The 19666-nt window shown below is 55.4% G+C and overlaps 1 protein-coding gene across 1 annotated transcript; it reads left to right on the top strand.

Annotated features, from left to right (window-relative positions):
- The first annotated feature begins 2238 nt into the window (after nucleotides 1–2238).
- On the top strand, nucleotides 2239–18655 carry DLST (dihydrolipoamide S-succinyltransferase). Its single transcript, XM_075530628.1, has 15 exons — nucleotides 2239–2350; nucleotides 3096–3129; nucleotides 5643–5691; nucleotides 7656–7711; nucleotides 7857–7931; nucleotides 8112–8167; nucleotides 8468–8579; nucleotides 9769–9924; nucleotides 10167–10243; nucleotides 11525–11622; nucleotides 14809–14939; nucleotides 16129–16202; nucleotides 16460–16543; nucleotides 16694–16861; nucleotides 17381–18655. Exons 1-15 carry the CDS (start codon nucleotides 2288–2290, stop codon nucleotides 17513–17515), a joined length of 1368 nt encoding a protein of 455 aa, XP_075386743.1. The 5' UTR covers nucleotides 2239–2287; the 3' UTR covers nucleotides 17516–18655.
- Nucleotides 18656–19666: the final 1011 nt, after the last annotated feature.

Below are 19666 nucleotides of genomic sequence, written 5' to 3'. Positions count from 1 at the left end.
ATAGTTCCTTGAACTCTTAAGCTGTACCCACCAGTGTTGTAAGCATGGGTGTATTTAGTCATTTCACAACTATTATTGAGTACCAGGCACTGTGGCCTAGGTTGGAGATTCTGGAAAACGGAGTCATTACACACACACACACACACACACACGCCATTATAATACAATGCAATGGAGAGACACAGCCACTGTGTTTGAGAAGCACAGTATGTGAGGGGAGGAGGGGAAGGTTCAGAAAAATACTTTAGGGAAGATTATGAGCCTAGACAAATCTGCTCTGCTATCAAGTGGATTCCAACTTAGCGAGGCCCTGTAAGACTGGACAGCCTCATCTTTTTCCTGCAGAGAGGCTGGAAGGTTTGAACTATTGACCTTGAGGTTAGCCCAGCAACCCCTAACCTCAAGGTCAGTAGTCAAGGTCAAGAGCCAAGATGGAACCTTAAAGAGCAGATGCCTCCACAGAAACGTAAACCCTCGTGAACCTCAGATTAAAAGTCTATTGCACTGAGTCACAACGAAGTGAAGGACTGAAGTGGCCCAAGGAGGCTCCAGACATTGTTATTGAGTTGATTGAACTCAAAGTGAGCCCAGGACAGAGTAGAGCTGAGACTTTAAAGGAGTAGCATGCTGCACCCCCCTCCTTTAGAGAGCCTGGTGGGGTCAAACCTTTGGACCTGATGGTTAGCAGGTCAGTGCATAGCCCACTATGTCACCAGGCAGGGCTGGCTCCTTGAGGAGCTTGGCTAGTAGTGTTATGTAAGAGAAAATTCCAGACCAGGGAGATGTTGGGGGTGGGGTGGGGTAGGGACAGGGGCCGGGAATCGGGGCGGATCAAGACATAGCCAAGATCAGGTGACCAGATGCCCCGTCAAGTTGAGCAGGTGTACTTTGTTCTGAGGTTGGGAGAAGCTATTGAAAGACTTAAGTGAGCAAGTGACTAGATTAGATTTGTATGGTAGAAGGAGCTAGGCCTTGGTTGAGGGCAGCTGAGGTCAAGGAAGTGGTCTCCATTTCTGGGCAGGGTTTCTTCCCACTCCTCCAGAACTTCAGTGGCTTTCAGGTTTGGTTGAGTGAAGTCCTGAGGACTGGTTGAAATGATTCGGCCTGAGAAGCCAACCTGATTGTGTACTGAGTCATCCACCCACTCATATGTACATTCAGCCAGAGCTGTATGGAAGGAACCCCCTTTCTATTAGGGACCCCAAACCGAATGTACTGCCACGGCGTGGAGGCTAATTCATAGTGACCCAACTCACACGGGGCAGGGTACAGACTAGCTCTTTAAAGAAGTAGAAAGCTTCCTCTTTTTCCTGTGGAGTGGCTGGGGTTTCAAGCTGCCCACCTGTAATTAACAGCCCAACCCAGACTCGCGATGTCACCAGGGCTTTCCAGGTAGGTGAGCTATACAGGTGAGGACCCAGGGGCCTGAAGACTTGAGAGGAAGTTCACGAACAGGTGCTTTCCTCTTAAAAGCCAGCCAGCAAAATGGGGTACCTAAAGCCCAGAGGCCCAAACTCAGCTCACAGATCTTTAGGGGGCACCTACTACCAAGTGAGCGGTTCAAAAACACTGCAGACTACGAGAAAGAGAAGGCTGTCCGCTACCACAAATATGCGCAACCTCGGACTCCTGAATTGGCATCCGCCCCATGGCAGGGGGGTTTCACTATGCCAATCTCTGTTCTCGGAGAACAAGTGAAGGTCTCTAATCTGGTGATGCTTTGATTCCAGGTGTGGGCAGAGAAACGAACTGCACCAGGTAGATGTGCGCCGAAATGCACAAGGTACATGGGAACACTTCGTTTGGTTCGAGGGACGTCTGGTAGGGATTTGAGGAGATCGGAGGTGGCTGAAGGCCCTTGACTTGGCACAAGGGCACGGGAACCTTTTCCAGGTTTCTCGGAGCTCTCGTTGGGGCTTTGTTTCCGTGGAGATGTCAAGTGGTCCTCTTACAGTCGAGGCACCTGAGGCTCTGGAAGCTGCCTGCTAGCACAGGTGCTAGGGCCAGACAAGCATGTTCTTATTTAAGGCCAGGACCCGCCTTGCGTCTCTTCCCGGCGGAGCAGACGCAGCTCTGCGGAAACCGGCTGCGCCCGAACTCCGGGAGGGCCCGGTCGGCCCAGGCGGGAGCGAGGCAGGGCAGCTCCCCGGCCCCCACTCGCCAGCCAGTGGTTCGCGCCGAACCCCCCTGCCTGCGCGGGCAGTGCCGCGGCCCGCCCCACTTCCGGTTTCCGAGGGCTCTACTTCCGGTGTCCGCCCGCCCTCCGCTCCGCCGCCGCTCGTCCGCGATGCTGTCCCGGTCCCGCTGCGTGTCTCGAGCGCTCAGCCGTTCGCTCGCCGCCTTCCAGAAGGTACGGCCCAGCCGGCCCCGGTCCCGGCGCGCTGCGGCGGCCGGGAGGGCGGGCGGGCGGCCTGGGGCAGGGGCGCGGCGCACCGGCCAGGCCGGGCACCAAGGGCACCAGGACGCGGAGGCCGCGGGCTGCACTGCCGGGGCCCCGTCGCCCTCGTGACCGCCTGGCGGTGCCTGCGAAGCTCGGCGCCCCTGCCCCTCGCGAGGCAGCCCACGCTGCACCCCACTCTCCGAGCCGGGCTCGGGAACCCCCCGGAGCCGCGCCCGCCCCACGCCGAGACTCCGAGTTCCGGCCGGAGCGCCGCGAGCGCCCCTCCGCCCCCGCGACCCGGCTCAAGGCAGGAGGTGGCCGCCGTGTTGGGGAGTGGACACGGCTTGACAGGCCCAGGGGCAGTCTGACCCGCGAGCGAGCCCTGCGTGTTGGCATTTACCCTCCGGAGTCACGAGCTTCACCTGTCACCAGCACTGGGGCAGCGTTAGGGAAGAGGCTGGGGTCTTGGCGACGCGGTTGTTAAGCGCTTGGCTGCTAACCAAAAGGTCAACGAACCTTGGAACCTACCAGCTGCTCCGCACAATGATAGGGCCTCCCTGCCTTCCCGGAGGAACCACAGCTGTGCACACCCCGTCCGGCAGTTCTACTCTGCCCGTAGGTTCTCTGTGAATTGAGGTCCACTCGATGGCTGTGTGTGGCCCCCCACCTCTCCTTTCTTCTTGGGTGACGTCGGTAATGTCTTCTTTCTCAACAGGGGAACTGCCCTCTAGGGAGACGTTCCCTGCCTGGTAAGTTCTGCCCTAGCCCCTGCCGTGGCTGAAATGCTTTCCTCCCGGGCAGAGCAGCTTGTGAGGAAAATGGGAGGGGAGGGCAGGGGCGGGTGGGTCTGCTATGTCGCTCCCTAACGTTCAAGAGCAGTTCCCTTGAGATAGTGGAACAGTCTGCGGGTCAAGTAGGAAGCCCGCTCTGTGGTGGTGTTTAATCACTGACAGCCGTCCCTTATTCGGTGCGCTGGTTGAGTGTCTTTGTCAGGCGCTGTGCAAGGCAGTAGCCGGGGTGCAGCGCTGAACGGTCCTTGCCCGCATGGAGTGGACAGTCAAGGGAGAAGCCCAAGCGTAAACGCCCAAAGTAGGCAGATGTTCTGGGAAGTACTGAGAAGGCTTCTCTGAGTAGGTGACATTAAAGTTGTGACCTGGAGGATAAGACAGAGCCTAGGAAGGGGAGAGGAGGGAGCCTCTGGTGTGCATAACATCTCTGGGGGAGGGAAAGAGCTTGGCAGTACCTCAGAACTGGGAGAAAGGTGGGTCCGCTGGAGCATTTGACCTGCAGGGGACAGTGGCATGAAGTAGCGAGCACATGGGGGAGAGGCTTTGGGAAGGGTTTCCATTTTGCCCCACTCAGCTTCTGGGGAATCCTGAGTGACGTGTTTCATAAGGCTTATTTTGTGGCGTGTGGAATGAGAGACTGTGTGTGTGTGTGTGTGTGTGTGTGTGTGTGTGTGTGTCACACAGACATTGCTCTGAGTGTTTCCTGCGCAGGTTTTTAAGATCACCATCCTGAAACAGTAAGCGTGGTTAGCTCTGATACACAGATGAGTGAGTCCAAGGTCACTCAGCCAACATCAAGCCTGATCTGCCTGGCCCCAAAGCCTGAGCTTCCAGCCATCGCAGCATCATTTCCATGTGTGGTCAGCAGGTGACTTATTGAGTGGTTTTGATATGGCTAACGAGTCCTGGCAGCACAGTGGTTACCCATTAGGCTGTTAAACCACAGGTCAGTGGTTTGAACCCACCAGCTGCTCCGAGGGAGGAGGCTTTCTACTCCCAGAGAGAGTCTCAGAAACCCACTGGGGCAGTTTGACCCTGCCCTACAGGGTCACTATGAGTCAGAATTGACTCGATAGCCGTGAGTTTGATTTGAGATTTTCTACATGGCTAAGTGACGGGCACACAGATGGCCCCTGCCTGCATGGATCTTAGGGGCTTGTTGGAAAGACTGTATGATTTGGATTTACACACCCATAGAGACTGATCACCACGGCAGAAAAGTACAGGCAAGAGGATGGATGGTGGAACCCAGTGGGGTGGGGGGAGGGGCATGGCAGGAACTTACGGCAGTAAAGGCTTCCCTCGAAAGCGACATTTCAGCTGAGGTGCAGAATCAGTAGTGGGTTTGTGCAGGCAGGAAGGGCTTGACTGTCGCAGAAGTAGAAGGGGAGCCTGTCTGGCTGCAAAGATAAGCAGGGCTGGACGGGACAGGGCCACACACGACTTCGGACTCTATCTGGGGCGTCATCCGAGCGTAAGACCTGGTGCAGTATCTGTCCAGAGTGGGCTTTTGGTAACTAGCACCCTTTTCAGTGGGGACTCGGAGACCAGCAGAAGCAGCCTGGGAGTTGGGGTTTGCACCCCGGCTCAGGGCTTTGCTTTGGGCCCAGCTGCCAATGCCCTATTTACCTAGGAAATGGGCATGATGGCAGATGGCCGTGCCGCTGCAGAGAGGTTGCGAGACTGGAAACACCAAATGAGGTCATTATGGGAAAGCTTTTTATAAACCTTAGGTAATTGGACAAATGAAACTTGCTGTAGGATGGACTCGGTATGCACCACAGGCCTCCCCACGTCAGTCTGTCCTCTGGCTGCTGCAGCTCCCCTTCAGAGCCACGCTGCTGCTCAGAGATGCCGGTCTGGACTCTGAAGCTACTGGCAGTTGGGGGACAAAGTGGACATAAAAGAGCTGTCTTCTTTCTGATGCCTCTTGAGTTGAGGTGTGTGTGTGTGTGTGTGTGTGACAGAGAGAGAGTGAGTGAGCATGCGCACAGTCATTAGTTGGAGAAAAGCAGATACCTTACTAAGGCAGAAGAGGCGCTGACTAGTTGAAAGAAAGTAGATGGGAGACCTCAGGAAGACCACAGCAAGACGCTGTGGGCCTCCCTCCCCCCCAACCCCCTGATTGGCTTAAATGTAGTCCCAGCACAAACTGCCATGTGGCTTTTTCAAGCTGGTGATGTTGAAGAATGGGAAAGCATAATTCATGAATTTTTAAGCTAAGCAAGATTATAATAAAACTGCTTTGGGTGTTGCCCTCATCCCATCCACCTCCCCCACCCCCACTTACCTGCTGCTCTCTGTCGGGAGGTGGCTGCAGTGGGAAGGTTTGCAGAACAAGGCCCCCACGTGATCCCGATTGCATGGTTGGCTGCCGGAACGTTTGCTCCCTCAGACCCCGTTTCCATTCCCAGCAGTACCTTTCGTAAGGTGAGCTTGGGGGTTAAGAGCTGTTTTGTTTTATTTTTTTGCAGGGGTCTCCTTATGTCAGGGAGCAGGTCACTCTGACAGCAGGAAGATTGTGTAAGTACCGCTTGGCGAGCCCTGATGCGTGCCTGAGGTTTTTATTAAGATGTCAAATTTGGCCATTGGACTTCTTCCCTGGCTTCTTGCCCTAGAAATCAAGATAGTAGGTAGACAGGCCTGATACAGACACTTCCTTTTTATGCTTCAAGACCCTTGAGCATCAGTCCCAGGTGTGGCGCTGAACCAGGAGCGCACCTCCGTCCGCAGGTGTCTAGGCGGTAACGGGACTGAACTGGACCCCGCCCTTATGGGAGTGGATAGGAAATGTGAGCTGCACGCCGTGCCCCCAGTCGAGGAGGGTGCGGTCATCGTGGAAATGGAGCGCATCCTCCTGCCAGCATAGCTACTCCTTTTAGAAGGAGTTGGGCCCTGAGACTTCGGCTGGTTGGGTGGGCACACTGTTGCTTAATGCACAGTCCGGAGCAAGGCACCACCCACTTATGTTTCCGATTAACTTCTGCTCAGCTCTCTGCATTCCGAGGATTTCCCGGGAAGTTCGTCAGAGAGGAGCCCTGGTGCATTGTGGTCAGCCACTTCAAACCACCAGCCGCTCCACAGGAGAAAGAGGGCCTTTCGGCTCCCATAAAGAGTTACCGCCTCGGACCCTCCCCTGTCTGGAAGGTCGCTCTGCATGGGAATGGACTCCCCAGTGTAGTGAGTTTGGTTTGTGGTAGTAAGATGATGTGTTGTCGCCACCAAGCCAGCTACTTTCTCTATAGTGAGAGCCGCACATTCCTCGCTGTGCATTGTCCTGGGATTTTTAGTTATTGGCTTGGTCACCATGGTCTCCAGCCAAATCTGAAGAGGCTCCAGTGAACACCTCATGCGTTATCATGTGAAAAATACCTAGGGACTCAGTATGTTACTGGGTCTGCGGTTCAAATGAAACTGGGGGAAAGCACAAGTCTCTAATGAATACGAAAAAATAACGAAGTAAGTTCTAAAATAGCTCAACTTCAAGGGAGGGAAAAATCACTGCTATTTTTATCGCCCTAATCAAATGTCTGCTTTTGTGTCTTGCTTTTTCCCCCCTTCTAACAACATAACTCCTTTATTTTTAAAATCTTTGGTTGTAAACCTTTCTTTTTTAGCTACATGTTTGTATCGAATAGGCTAGGTGGCGATACATTTACTTGATTCAGGTCTTGGGAGATGTTTTTTGTCCTTGCCCTTCAGCTCCACCACGCTCCTCTCCCCAGAGGTGGCCGCTGGCCCCAACGCTGGCTGCCCTGGCCGCAGTTCTGCTCTGGGCGTGGTGCTTCCTGCGGTCTGCATAGACAAAAGGACCACATGGTTAGCTTGACATTGTCCAAGTAAAACGAGCACCGGTGTGTTCGGATTATAAAAGGTGATTGACGGACGCTTGTAGAATATTCCAACAGCCCTGAGACATCCACATCACCCCTGGAGGGTAACCCCTGTTCAAGGCCTGTATTCTCAAAGGAAATGCCGCTGTTGAAACCCATCCCCCCCAGTATGGTCTGATGCGTTGGCTGCCTCCTAGCAAGAGAGCAAGCTGGGAGATGTGTGTGTTGTTTCTGAGGATAGTGTGCTGTGTCTGCCCTAAATCCGTAATTGGGAGAACAGAAATCCCAGTGCACCCCAAGGGCAGGCAGTGTATCTTTCCTAGGCAAGCTAGTTAGGACAGAGCCCAGCTGGGAAGCACAGGACCAGGCCACTTCATTTTCGTCCAAGAGACAAGCGGTAGGACTCTGAGAGCTAGTCTCTGGGCAGTGCCGCTTCCTGGCCTTACGGAAGGAGTGCACTGGGCAAGGCGCCCAGTCACCAAAGTGCCACTCTAGCCCTGCTGAGTCAGAACTTGAGGTGACACTGATGGGCACCCCTAGTGAGGTATCCCTGGTGTAAAGGAAAGGCAGCCTCTGCCCCACATCTCGAGCCAAAGGGGAGCGGTTCGCCTGCCAAGGAGCCGACTGACGCCTCTGCTTTGTTGTTTGGCGTAGCTTCCCCAGCAGCGATGGCTTCAGTACCCGCTTCTTCAGAACCACAGCTGCGCGCAGTGAGTATCCGCGGCCCACTCCCTGCCGCCTTGCGAAGGCACACTTGCAATGGGAAGGGCGACGGTTGGCCAAGCTGATTTAAAGGAGAAGCTAAGGAGGAAGAACGTGGCCTACTTGGGGATTCTCTCTTGTGTTCTGTTCTAGGGGATGACGTGGTCACGGTGAAGACGCCTGCATTCGCAGAGTCTGTCACAGAGGGGGATGTCAGGTGGGAGAAAGGTACGACGTGACTTCGCTCTCCCTTGGGTGTACACATTTTCTCAAAGGCTTCTGCCCGATTTCCGACGCGGCGAATTCTCCAGACCCGGAGGCAAAGGGTCTTGTGACACACCTGCCGGGAAGGGCGGTGGTGGCTCCTGCTGTCCCCCGCTGACAGGGCGTCTTGGCCTATCTTTTCAGCTGTTGGAGATGCCGTTGCGGAGGATGAAGTGGTTTGTGAGATTGAAACTGACAAGGTAGGCTTGTCCTAGCTTACTGACAGTTTGTTTCACACTCTAACTAATTTACGTGTGCTATTTTCAGTCCTTTTTCCTGTCTGGACGGCACGTTGGGGTGGAGGTTGTGCGGTGTTTCTGAGCAGTCAAAGGGTGGGGCCTTCGCCAGCACGCTGACTCTGCCTCGCTCTTCTCTGGCGTGTGTCCCCGGTATCTTTGTGCAGTCTTAGCGTCTCTGCGGCAACTCTCGGGACAAAAGTGTGACCACTCGCTTCTCTAGTGCCCATGAAGGTTGAACTCCTCCCTGTCTTCCTCCTACAGACGTCTGTGCAGGTCCCGTCCCCAGCGCATGGCGTGATCGAGGCTCTCTTGGTGCCGGATGGGGGCAAAGTAGAAGGAGGCACTCCATTGTTCACGCTGAGGAAAACTGGCGGTAAAGACGAACTCCTGGTCAGCCAGGTCTCCAGGGTTCCCCCACCCCCGGGGCTCCAGTCCGAGCCTCCTGTGCTGACTGCCTACTGCCTCCGAGCCCAGGCCTTGGAGCCAGCTCTGCTGGGCCTGGCTCCCTGCTGAGCAGCCAGCTGTCCGCCACGCTAACGTGGGATCCCAATGGCCAATCGGAGACCCTTTGACTCCCATGCCTTAGTTGAGGAAGCAGGAGAGGCAGTGGCATTTAGACAGCACCCACTTTCAGTGTCAGTTCTAGAAGAAGGGACACTAAAAACCCCAAACACAACTTGGAATGCGATCTTTTTTTCCCGTGTGTATTTCTGTCAGCTGGCATCTTCTGAAAGGTGGACTAGAAATGACAGATGCAGAAGACAGTCATCCCTTCGCCCCTTCCCAACCGTGGGGGTGGGGGGAGGATGTGTCAAGTACGCAAATGTCTCGGGCCCCAGGGAGCAGAGATCTAGCCTGATCTTGATCTTGATCGCCTACAGCGTGTGTTGGTTTTTCCCCCATGTTCCCCCAAGTGAATCTGATACGTAGGGTTGAGAGCCACTGTTTAAAGATAGAAGCAGCTAAAGATAGAAGCAGCGGTACTTCTTTTGAGGTTGTGGTTTGAGCCCACCAGCTGCTCCTTGGGGAAAAGATGAGGCGCTGTGCTCCTGTAAGATGGACAGCCTTTGAAGCTGCAGGGCAGTTCTGAGGTGTCCTGGAGCATCGCTATGGGTGACACTGCCAGCAGTGGGTTTTGTATTATGGAGAACTCCGTGCAGTTTCTTTTCAGACATGCTGGTGTTTGGGAGAAAATGGGAAACCAGGGCAGTCACTGGTACTGGCCCTCCCCAAATTTAGGGCTTGCTGATGCCGAAGTGCCCCAAGCATGCTACATTATCTGTTGCCTGTTTAGCTTGGCGCATTACATTTCCTTGTGCTTATTAGGCGCGGTAAAAATGCTTGCCGGATTTCATCAGTAGACAGGTGACAAGTTGGGTGGGTAGGTGCGCTGGGGAATCGAAGCACAGCGCTTGCTGTCAGTGTGTGTGTGTGTGTGTGTGTGTGTGTGTGTGTGTGTGTGTGTGTGTGTCCAGGCCTACATCTTGTTGCACATCTGCAAGCAGGCTGCTTCCCAGTGAGTGCAGTACCAGTGAGTGGCACCCTTTTTTTTGTTTTTCCAGCTGCTCCTGCAAAGGCCAAGCCAGCTGATGCGCCCGCTGCTGCCGCCCCAAAAGCAGAGCCGGTGGCATCAGCCGTTCCTCCTCCCGCGGCACCACCCCTCCCCACGCAGATGCCCCCGGTGCCCTCGGCTGCACAGCCTCCTGTGAGCAAACCGGGTAAGTGCTGGCTCCCACATCCGGGCCTCACGGGGGAGGAGATCACCTCTTCTGGTGTCGTGCTCCCTCCTCGGGGAGTGGCCGAGGAGGACGGATCGTGCTCCAAAATGGGCCCCTCAGCAGCGAGCACCCAGACCTGATCGGAAAGCCTGGGGCTGTAGCCCCGCTTTCTGCTGACCAGCTGCGGGATGGCTACTTTGTGTGCGGTTTTCACAGTGGTGTTTCCCTTCCTTCTCTTCCAGTTTCTGCAGTCAAACCCTCTGCTGCTCCCCCTGGAGCTGAGCTAGGCTTTGGCAAAGGTCTGCGTTCCGAGCACCGGGTAAGCCACTGAGGACCGATCACCATGAGGAGAGAGGCGGGGGCTTTGGGGTGCTGAGAGGACCTCGGGCGTGATGGGGCCTGCCTTGGAATGGCCAGCCTCCCTGCGATGCCTGACCTTGACCGTGACAACCTCTGGGGGATGTGGGTTGCAGTGAATAAGCTCCGAATTCAAAAGTTGCTCCACTGGTATCAAGATGAACTGTGACATTGGGGGAACTCTAAGTCCCAGAGACCGGGGTTTTAGGAGCTAGGGCTTACTGTCTAAGGAACATGGAATCAGCGCGTGTTTGTTTGGAGGAGAAAGTGACACATACGCTGGAATTCGTTTTATTTACATAAGAGTGCGTTCTCCTGTCAAAGCTCGCAGCTTCCTAGAGGACAGACGGGGGCTGCGACTCGGGGTTCTGTAGAAAGATGTGGAGGTAAGTTAGGTACACTTCGAATGGGGCCTTTGCCGCCTCGCCCGGGAGTGTGGTCTGGCGGCCTGCACTGAGTGTGGCTTTGAGGGCCTGCTTGTGTGACGGTGCCATCCCTGGATGGTGCTGCTGCAGACACAGTGACCTCAGTAACGTGCGTCAGGCTCGATGGTTCTGTTTGAGGTGCACAGCGAGCGTTTCCTGTCTGGAAAGCGAGGTAACTCATTCACAGTCCCGTGACCGTTAAGTGGCCGTCAGGGCTAGGCGCTGGGGTTTTCTGACCCTGGTTCTGTGGTTTCCCACTGTAAACGCCTAGCCACAGGTCAAGGGTCTGCAGGAGACAAATGCGGAGTAGCCTTTCCCGTTTCAAAGGTGGTTTGTTGAGCTCTGTTCCCATGCTTACGGGATGCATCGCCCAGGGCTGCGCGGTGGTAGGATCTGCCAGGGCCAGACAAGCGTGTGGGTTCCCCACCCAGAAATGCTTGAGTTTCCTTTGCATGCGTCTCCACCCTCACTATTCCCAGAGATTACCCCCCCCCCCCCCATGGTCTTGGGTTCTCGAGACCAAAGCCACACTTTCACAACTCTAGTTGGTTTGGTTTTTCAATCGAGCCGTTTCCTGAGCCTTCTTTCTTGGTCAGGCACATCGGCGTGAGTGGGTTTTGCCCATGGTTTCTCAAGTTCAGAGACCCAGGGCCACCCACTGCAGGACTGGAAGCCGAAGCCGAAGCCTTCGCTGTGCTCGGCGTCTGGTCCTGGAGTCCTTGGCCAGCCGCTCCTGGCAAGCCCAGTGCTCCCTCTGGCTGGTGGGGATGCTTGAGGCCCAGGGAGCAGGCCTCAGTGCTCGCCCCTTCCGCTCGCAGGAGAAAATGAACCGGATGCGGCAGCGCATTGCTCAGCGTCTCAAGGAGGCCCAGAACACGTGTGCCATGCTGACGACATTCAACGAGGTCGACATGAGGTGAGAGCTGCAGCCCACCCCCCAGCAGAAGCCCGCCTTCCACTTGCCCCACTCTGACCTGACGGAAGCGTGGGCCTTCTTTACCCAGAGCGACCCCGTGCTTTCCTGCTCTGCTGACCATGCCTGCCCTCACCTTAGAGCCATCTGTACTGTGAATCTTTATTCAGTGGGACTGGTAATAGTCTCAAAGTCTGATGATTAGGGTCAGGGGCTCCCAAGCAGGCCTAGAGGGACGCCCCAGACCGACCAAGCTTAACCCGACCCCTCTCACCCAAAGGGGGACCACCAGGCAGCAGGCCTGGACCCAGGGCGCCTCTCTGCTCTCATTCACAGTGACTCACTGGGCTTGTGCCTAACAGCTCGGCGTGGGGGAGGGGAAAAGCTGGAGGCTGTGGCTCCCCTCTTTCCTAGCTCTGATAGTGTCATGAAAGCCTCGACATAAACCAGAGGAACCCACTCAGTATGCCCCCCCTTTCAGTAATTATTTTATTTGGAGCTATTACAGATACTATAACAATCCGTAATTCAGTTGATTGTACAATTGCTGCCACCATCGTTTCAAAACTTTTTCTGGAACCCTGATTGTAGCATATATTTTGTTATTTGTAGCATGCCTGTTCCTTGTAAGACTGTGACGCCCTGTAGGTAGGGAGGAGGACGTGGCTCAGCGGCGCCCGCGGGGTTCAGTACAGGATACCGGTTCAAGGCAGATTCAAGGATTGGTGGGAGAGCGGATGCCCTCAGAGCCGCCTGTGTAGAGTAGTCTCAGCAGGTGAAACTGGACGGTAGTGGCATCGTTGGTTGGGCGCTGGGGAGGCTGGCGCACTAGAAAGGCTTCCTGCAGGTGAGAGTCTCACCGAGAGACTGACGGAATAAGGAGCCTCCTGGAAGTGCACTTGACCTTTCTAGCTGGCCTTCAGTTTTAGACCATGACTAGGGGCGGGAGATCGTGTGAGGGACACATGTAGGGACGGAAGATTAGGCTGGTTGGATCCGTATTTCAGAATCTCTTCAGTTCCAGAGAGAAGAGTTGAGTTTTGATTTCATCCAGGAGGCCATGTCTGCTGCCTCTCACCTGCATCTCTGCCTCTTCTCCCCCCTGTGGTTAGTGAGCCGGCCTTACTTCTCTCTTAGAACATGTGTGCTCCTTTGGATTGGGGCCTGGGAAGCAGCGAGGTGGGAGTTGTGGATTTCGGGGGAGGCCTCCAGCCTGTTTCCCTCGCTGTCTGCCATCCTCCCCCACCCCTGTCCTCCCGTGCCACACCCTAAAGACTGGCTGTCACTGCAGCGCAGGGAGCCGTTCTGCAGAGCTTGTGGGGAAGGAGCTTGACTAATGGATCCGAAAGATGAAGCTTGGGTTTCAGTGCATTAGAGCAAATTGTACCCAAATTGAATTGGACTTTGAAATCCTACCCAATTCCTTAAGACAAAACATGTAAATATTTGTGGCTTTGAAAGGTGCACTTGGCTGGGGGCTAGCTAAGTGCAGTCATTGGATCTCCTTTCAGCTACTAATCGAGGTGTCACTTCGCACTGGGCTGGGGGCCTCCCCAAAGCCCTCTCCACAGATCTGATCTGGTTTAGAGAGACTGCCCTTTGGGCCCTGGGCTCATCAGCTTGCCACGAGGGACCCTTCCCCTCCCTGGGCCTCCCTGAAATAGAAACGACTTAATGACCAGACAATAGCATTTGGACAGGTCTGAGAGCAAAGATGTTTATCGCTTCTCCTTCCCTCTTCTGCTGCTCCTGTGTCTTGGGACCCAGTAATGTCTTTAGGGTGGTAACCCTAGTACTAAATGAGGTTAGACTCAGGAAAACAAACATTTCAAACCCAATCAGCACCCCTGGAAGACTTCCTTTTTCAAAAACAAGGTCTGAGGAGGGGGGGAGTTAAAGTTGTGTCGTTATCTTGTTTTTTCACACTAATGTCGAATTAGACCATTAGAGGGAGAACCAAGCACTTGGGCTTGAGGTGATCTGAAATATGATCTCCACCCCAGACCCCGATTCCGATAAACACCGGCTGTTGTGCACATTTCCCGAGAACTCTGCAGACTGTTGGTGGAGTGAAGGCTAGTCGGGGTCATGAGGTGTCTCCAAAGGCTCTGCCGCTTGTAGCTATGGGAGCTTGACCTGGAGGCAGGCCCGGGCCTCCACACGGCCACTTCTCCAAAGAAACACCCAGGGAACCGCACCCATCACATCTCCAGCGAGAGCTGAGCCTGAATCGTCTCTGCCTCTCGCTGCCCAACACTGACCTGCCCAAGAGGTGGGTGCTGGAGCCTGCTGGGTGCAGAAGAGGATGGAGCTGCTAACTCTGGGGGACAGGTGCAGTGGGCTCTGCTGCCAGCGTGTGCTGGGCCCTAGAAGAGCCGATGGCACTTTCAGGTCATGACACTGCCCTAGCACCAGCGTGCGGAGGGTGGTTTTTAAGCGTCAGTAATCTGTGTGGGATGCTCCTGTCAGTCTGTCATCATAAGTCTATTTGATAGTAAAAGGTGGTGCTGGTGTGAAAAGCGAATGGCAGAACCCTCTTGAGAGGAGCTTGTCAGAAGGGACGCGTCCTCGGTCAGCGGCCATTGTGTCGTCATGGCGTTTGAGCTTCCGTGGGGCCGTGCTCCCGGCTGCTTTTTCTCAGTGCATCAGGTACACACAGGCAGGTGTGCCATAGGCGTGTCACACTCGGATTCGGTGGCTTTAAGAAAACCATTAGCAAAGAGAATGCTGCAAGGTGCCTTGTATGCCTGGCCTATGCTCTAAGGAACGTTTCAGGTAACCAGTGGTGACGACTCATTGGAAGGTGGCAGTTGAAACCCACCCTGAGATTGGTGCTTCTGAGGATCAACCTTGGTGAAAAGGTCGTGACCTCGAGCAGCCCAAGAGTGGGTATCCGTGGCTCACATTGACAGCTCATGGTTTTAGGGCAGTTGAGACCACTCTGGTCCTGGGAAAGAAGGTTGGTGTGCTGTTGGGTATCTGGAATCTGTCCCGTGGGCCAGGGAAGAGCCCTGCCCAGGCCCAGCCCTGCCTGCCTTAAAGCCTCTAGTGGACCATTTCCCACTTGCTCTAGGAGAGACGGCCCAGAGGAAGGGAAGGGCTTGCCCAGTTGTGTACACGGGGTTAAAACTGGGTCCGAGAGTTGGACTCCATGGCCCGTGGCCAGTGTGTGTGGTCGTGTGTTTGCAGTAACATCCAGGAGATGAGGGCCAGGCACAAAGATGCTTTTCTGAAGAAACACAACCTCAAGCTCGGCTTCATGTCGGCCTTCGTGAAGGCCTCGGCCTTCGCCTTGCAGGAGCAGCCTGTCGTAAATGCAGGTGAGTGTTGTGGCCAGAGCCGCCCGGGGTCACCAGACTGAGGTGCGTCAGCCCGTCCTTAGGAAGACGAGCATTCTTAAGGACCTTCCAGGCTCCCGGACCCAGCCCCATGGTTCATGTTCCCCACCACCGAGGCGGCAGCGGGCAGCCTGACTCTCCCGGCCCAGCCGGCACTCCTCCCCACACGGCCTGGCTTCCACACTTGGCACAGGCTCCAGGGTGACCTTTGATCCTGGGTCGATGTGCCCATTGGGAGCCTTGGGCCTGGCCCCTCCTCCCTGGACTTGGTGCCCCCTTTCCTTCCCTTCCCTCACCTGCGTCACTCGGCCGTTGACCTAACCAGCTGTCCCCCTTCCTGTTGAAACACTCGTCCCTGGAAGGGCAGTGGGGGACAGTGACACTCTGTAACCCCCAGCAGGGCAAGGCTGCCTGAAGATCTGGAACTCCTAGTCCTTTCCACAGAGCAGTAGTCCCATGTGAACATGCAACGCGCGCTCGTGCATAACGCGCACAGCACACAGTGTGCCCAGCATGAACGCTTGAGTAGTTCGAAAACGCTTTATCTGCATGAAATTCTGATAGCCCTTCTCGTTTCTTCCCTTCATCTGCCTCCTGACCTCTGTCCATCCTTACTGACCCTGTGTTCTGCCTGTCCAGACATGTGGGCATTTCCCAAAGTTGGCCTCTTTCTCAACGCCACATGCTTTTCTCTGGTATTTTCTCTAATTCTACAACTTTGACGGTCTTTCTGTGCAAGAATTCCCCCAATTCTGTTACCTTTGATTTGGCCATGAGCTCTAGACATGGAGTTTAGCAGCTGATTTACTGTTGGGAGCTGGTCTTGCTGATGTCAGCTCACTGGCTTCTTCCCGAATTACTGAGCAAGGGCCTGCTCTGCCTGCCCCTTGTTCCAAGTGGGACACCACCTCTCCTCTGCTCGTTGGCCTTCTCTGGGGCACTCCAGCCCAGCCTCAGTGGGGACCTGTCCCATGTCTGCCCGAATTCTCCTGCTAGCAAGGAACTGGGAGGTCTTCTGATTGATTGAGATGGGCATAGGTAGGCACGGTTGAGATGGGCATAGGTGGGCTGTGGTGGTAAGGCCACCCGGAACTAAGCAGTATAGTTTTATTCTGAGTGCAAATTTTCACCAGCTCGGGGGTGTGAGTAACATGTGTCTCCTTTCTCATAGTGATTGATGATTCAACCAAAGAGATGGTGTTTAGGGACTATATCGACATCAGTGTTGCAGTGGCCACCCCGCGGGTATGTTCGGGCAGGAGGGGCACGCGGGGCTGGAGAGAGGCTGCTTCTGGAACGCTGTGTAGAAGGGAGCTAGTTAAAGAGCAAAGCACTTTCGACCTTAAAGCGTGCCTTATCTCAGCCTCAGACCTGAATGTTTAGACTTCCCGCTGTTCATCTTTGGTCACAGAGGCTTTTGGAAAAGGAGGGCGGGAGAGAACATGGGTCCGAATCAGGGTGCTGGTATCTGCAACTGAGCGCCCAGCTTTTCGCTCCTTCAGGGTCTGGTGGTTCCCGTCATCAGGAATGTGGAAACTATGAATTACGCGGACATCGAGCGAACCATCACTGAGCTGGGCGAGAAGGTACAGCGTGGGGTGCATGCGTGCACTGAGCTCTGGCTGGGCTAGTGTTCACGGCACGCAGGGCTCCAGAGACCAGAGTGCCTGAGAGGTGAAGCATGCTCCCTGGGGCTGGGGGCCTCAGTGTCTCACCTCTGACATCTTTGCTTCCAGGCCCGGAAGAATGAGCTTGCCATCGAGGACATGGATGGCGGCACCTTCACCATCAGCAACGGCGGGGTTTTCGGCTCGCTCTTTGGGACGCCCATTATCAACCCCCCGCAGTCTGCCATCCTGGGCATGCATGGCATCTTTGATCGGCCAGTAGCTGTGGGGGGCAAGGTAGGAACTGTCCCCTCAGCATCCAGTTTCAAGGGGTGGTGAGAGGAAAGCCAGGCTCAGTGCTGTTTACAGAAGGTTCTCCATCGTCCTGTTCCCTTGCTTGGTTTCTGAGTCGTTGAGGCATGTGTGCCCAGAATACCGGAGCGTCAGTGCTGGCCACATCACCTGGGTGCTTGGTAGAAACCCCGCTTTCTGTGGAGCCCAGGTAGACACAGGAGAAACCCCAAGGAGTATCTCCACACAGCTGTAGCAGAAGAGAACCAACCCACACCCCATCTCCTAGGCCCAGTTGAGGGATTGGGCAGGGATGCAGAAGTCCATTCGTGAGAGGTGGGCTCAGCTCTCTGCTTGAGCTTTGTGTCTGAGCAGAGCTCTGCGCAGGGGATGAAGCTCGGGCTCTGAGACTGTCCTGGCAGGCCAGACTGCCACCGGAACGTTCCAGTGGGGCAGGCTTGGTCACCCTCAGCAGGGCTTTCCCTGTCCAGTGGGGGTCAGCCTGATGACCTCTCCTTTCTGCAGGTGGAGGTGCGGCCCATGATGTATGTGGCACTGACCTACGACCACCGGCTGATCGACGGCAGAGAGGCAGTGACTTTCCTCCGCAAAATCAAGGCGGCCGTGGAGGACCCCCGAGTCCTCCTCCTGGACCTCTAGGAAGGAGCCCCGCCCACGCAGGAACTGAAACCAGTCTTCCCCTGCCCCTCCACGACAGGTCCTGGGTGGGCCTAGCGGCAGATAGGCATATGCTCTTGGCCTCACGCAAGGATGCTGGGGCAATATACCCCGCAGCTACAGGTCTTTGAGTGTCCTGCCAGGCGCTCTCCCTCTCTGCTCCCTTCCCTGACACTCATCCTGTTCCCTAGGCCTGAGGGAGAGGGTCTCACAGGATGCCCGCCCCTCCCCTGCTCTCATGCCCGCATAGTGTAGGGAAGCCTCGGGACTGCGATCGGTGTCCAGCCCAAGTCCACCCTCTGGAGCCACGCCGAGGTGGCTGCCGACTGCCGAGCTTGAGGCTGCCTCCACTCTGGCTGTGCACGCCCTGCAGGAGTGCTCCCATCGGGCTTCACACAGCACGCGGGGCTGGTGTGCTGCTTACCCAACCCCTCCATCCTCAGCTTTCATCGACTTCAAGATGCCTCTTCTACCTCTGCTGGGCAGGGCGGGCCAGGGCTCAAGGGAGGGAGGGGCAGGTGTGGCAAGCAGACCGCAGGGCTGCGTGGCCTGAACCTGCCCTCAGTCCGTCACAGCCTTCTGCCCAGAAGACCCATTTGGCACAACTACAGGCAACTGTGAGGTGCCCGCCGGGAGCCGTGGTAGCTCTGTTCTCACGTCACGCAGCTTCCAGCCCACCTGCATGCGGTGCATCGCCTGGGAGACACTGGACAGTGCAGACCTGAGGTTTGAGAGGAGTCTGGGGGAGTGCCCCGGGGATCTGGGCAGCAGGGCCATGTGATGGACACTGGACTGCGGTGGAGACCGGCCCCGAGTGTGCGATGCTGTGGTCGTCAGAGGACACGGGGATTCTGGGGAGCGCATCTTGAGGAGTCACTCGACTTCATTGCTTTGTAGCCAACTGCATCCAGGCCTGAGACTGCCAACACCTGACACCAGGGGACATTGATTTAGTGCCCACTTGTACCTTGAGCGAAGAAGGGGCGGGGGGGGCCGGGGAGAATACTGAGTGCCTGCAGCGCCTACTCTGTCTTCACTATTCAGAACTTGTAACTAAATATTTAAAGAAACTGACTTTACGTGGCAATTAAAGAGCAAATGTTTCCAAACGCTCCCGTTTCTGGGCTCCTTTGGTTTCTGCAGCGTGCTGGCCGGTGGCCCTGAACAGCCGCACTGTTGCTCTCACCGCCGGGGGTGCCTTTGAAATACGCCGGCACCACATGCAGCGGGCAGGAGCAAGGTCCCACTGCCTGGCTGACTCCTCAAGGCCCACACGGGACAAACCGGAGTTCAGCACACTGCATTTGGAGTTTGCATTATTTCTGGGTGGGATTGGAACGGGGCCATCTTTCTGTATAACTGAACTAAGTGGAGGTTTTCGGAGCAGATCAGCTTTCCATTCCGTCCGTACACGGTTCTGTGGCATTGGTTGTAATCCCCAGTGTAACATCATGTAGCCCACTTCTCTATTTCTAGTCCCAGCCCCTCCAACCCCTTCGGGACCTTGTCCTGGGTACAGTTGGGCACCTCTTTTGAACTCAGAGCAGCTGGGCCTTTGAAGATGTGTTACCTTCTGTCCTCCCTGTGCAGACCTGCCTATGTTCTGGTCGAAAAGAGCCGTGGAAGCTTGTTCATTTCCAGACCTGATGAGGGACTGAGGGCTACCTTCTTAGGGGTTCCGGTAGCCTGGTCAGTAAGCCATTTGGGACTTGAGAGGATTCAGCGTGAAGGGGTGGAGTCTAGTCTGTCTGTCGGGTCATAGCCAATGTGTCTGTGGGCATGGCCTTCTGAGGATTCTGGGAACACTATTTCCTCCTTGGAGATGGGAGACATTGCAGCTGACAAAACACATGGAACTACACTAGTGCCCTGAGCTGGAGGAGCCATGTGGAGACCCCTGCCAGCGCTGCGATGCTTACCCCCATCCTGGGTCCCCAAGACTTCCCACCTGGCCTGTGATTGTCCTGCATTTGGTGTCATTGCATGTGTTTCATGAGTCTGAAGAAGACTTTATAGATTGGTATCGGACAGATGGCCTAAGAGTGGACTTACGGATTTGATCTGGACTGGGCTGGGATGTTTACTCACTATTCAATTGCTCTTGTATATAAAGCTCTTTCTTACACACTTATG

The sequence above is a fragment of the Tenrec ecaudatus genome, chromosome 14 (genome assembly GCF_050624435.1).
Source record: "Tenrec ecaudatus isolate mTenEca1 chromosome 14, mTenEca1.hap1, whole genome shotgun sequence".
NCBI lineage: Eukaryota > Metazoa > Chordata > Mammalia > Afrosoricida > Tenrecidae > Tenrec > Tenrec ecaudatus.
Note: the sequence above shows the minus strand (reverse complement) of the source record. Positions and strands in the feature narration are given on the sequence as shown.

What these genes read in the sequence shown, in the direction of transcription:
- DLST (XM_075530628.1), top strand. Translation starts at nt 2,288, where the DNA reads ATGCTGTCCCGGTCCCGCTGCGTGTCTCGAGCGCTCAGCCGTTCGCTC. An exon ending in GGATGTCAGGTGGGAGAAAG is followed by an intron (nt 7,932 to 8,111) that starts GTACGACGTGAC and finishes CTATCTTTTCAG; the next exon opens with CTGTTGGAGATGCCGTTGCG. An exon ending in GTGAGATTGAAACTGACAAG is followed by an intron (nt 8,168 to 8,467) that starts GTAGGCTTGTCC and finishes TTCCTCCTACAG; the next exon opens with ACGTCTGTGCAGGTCCCGTC.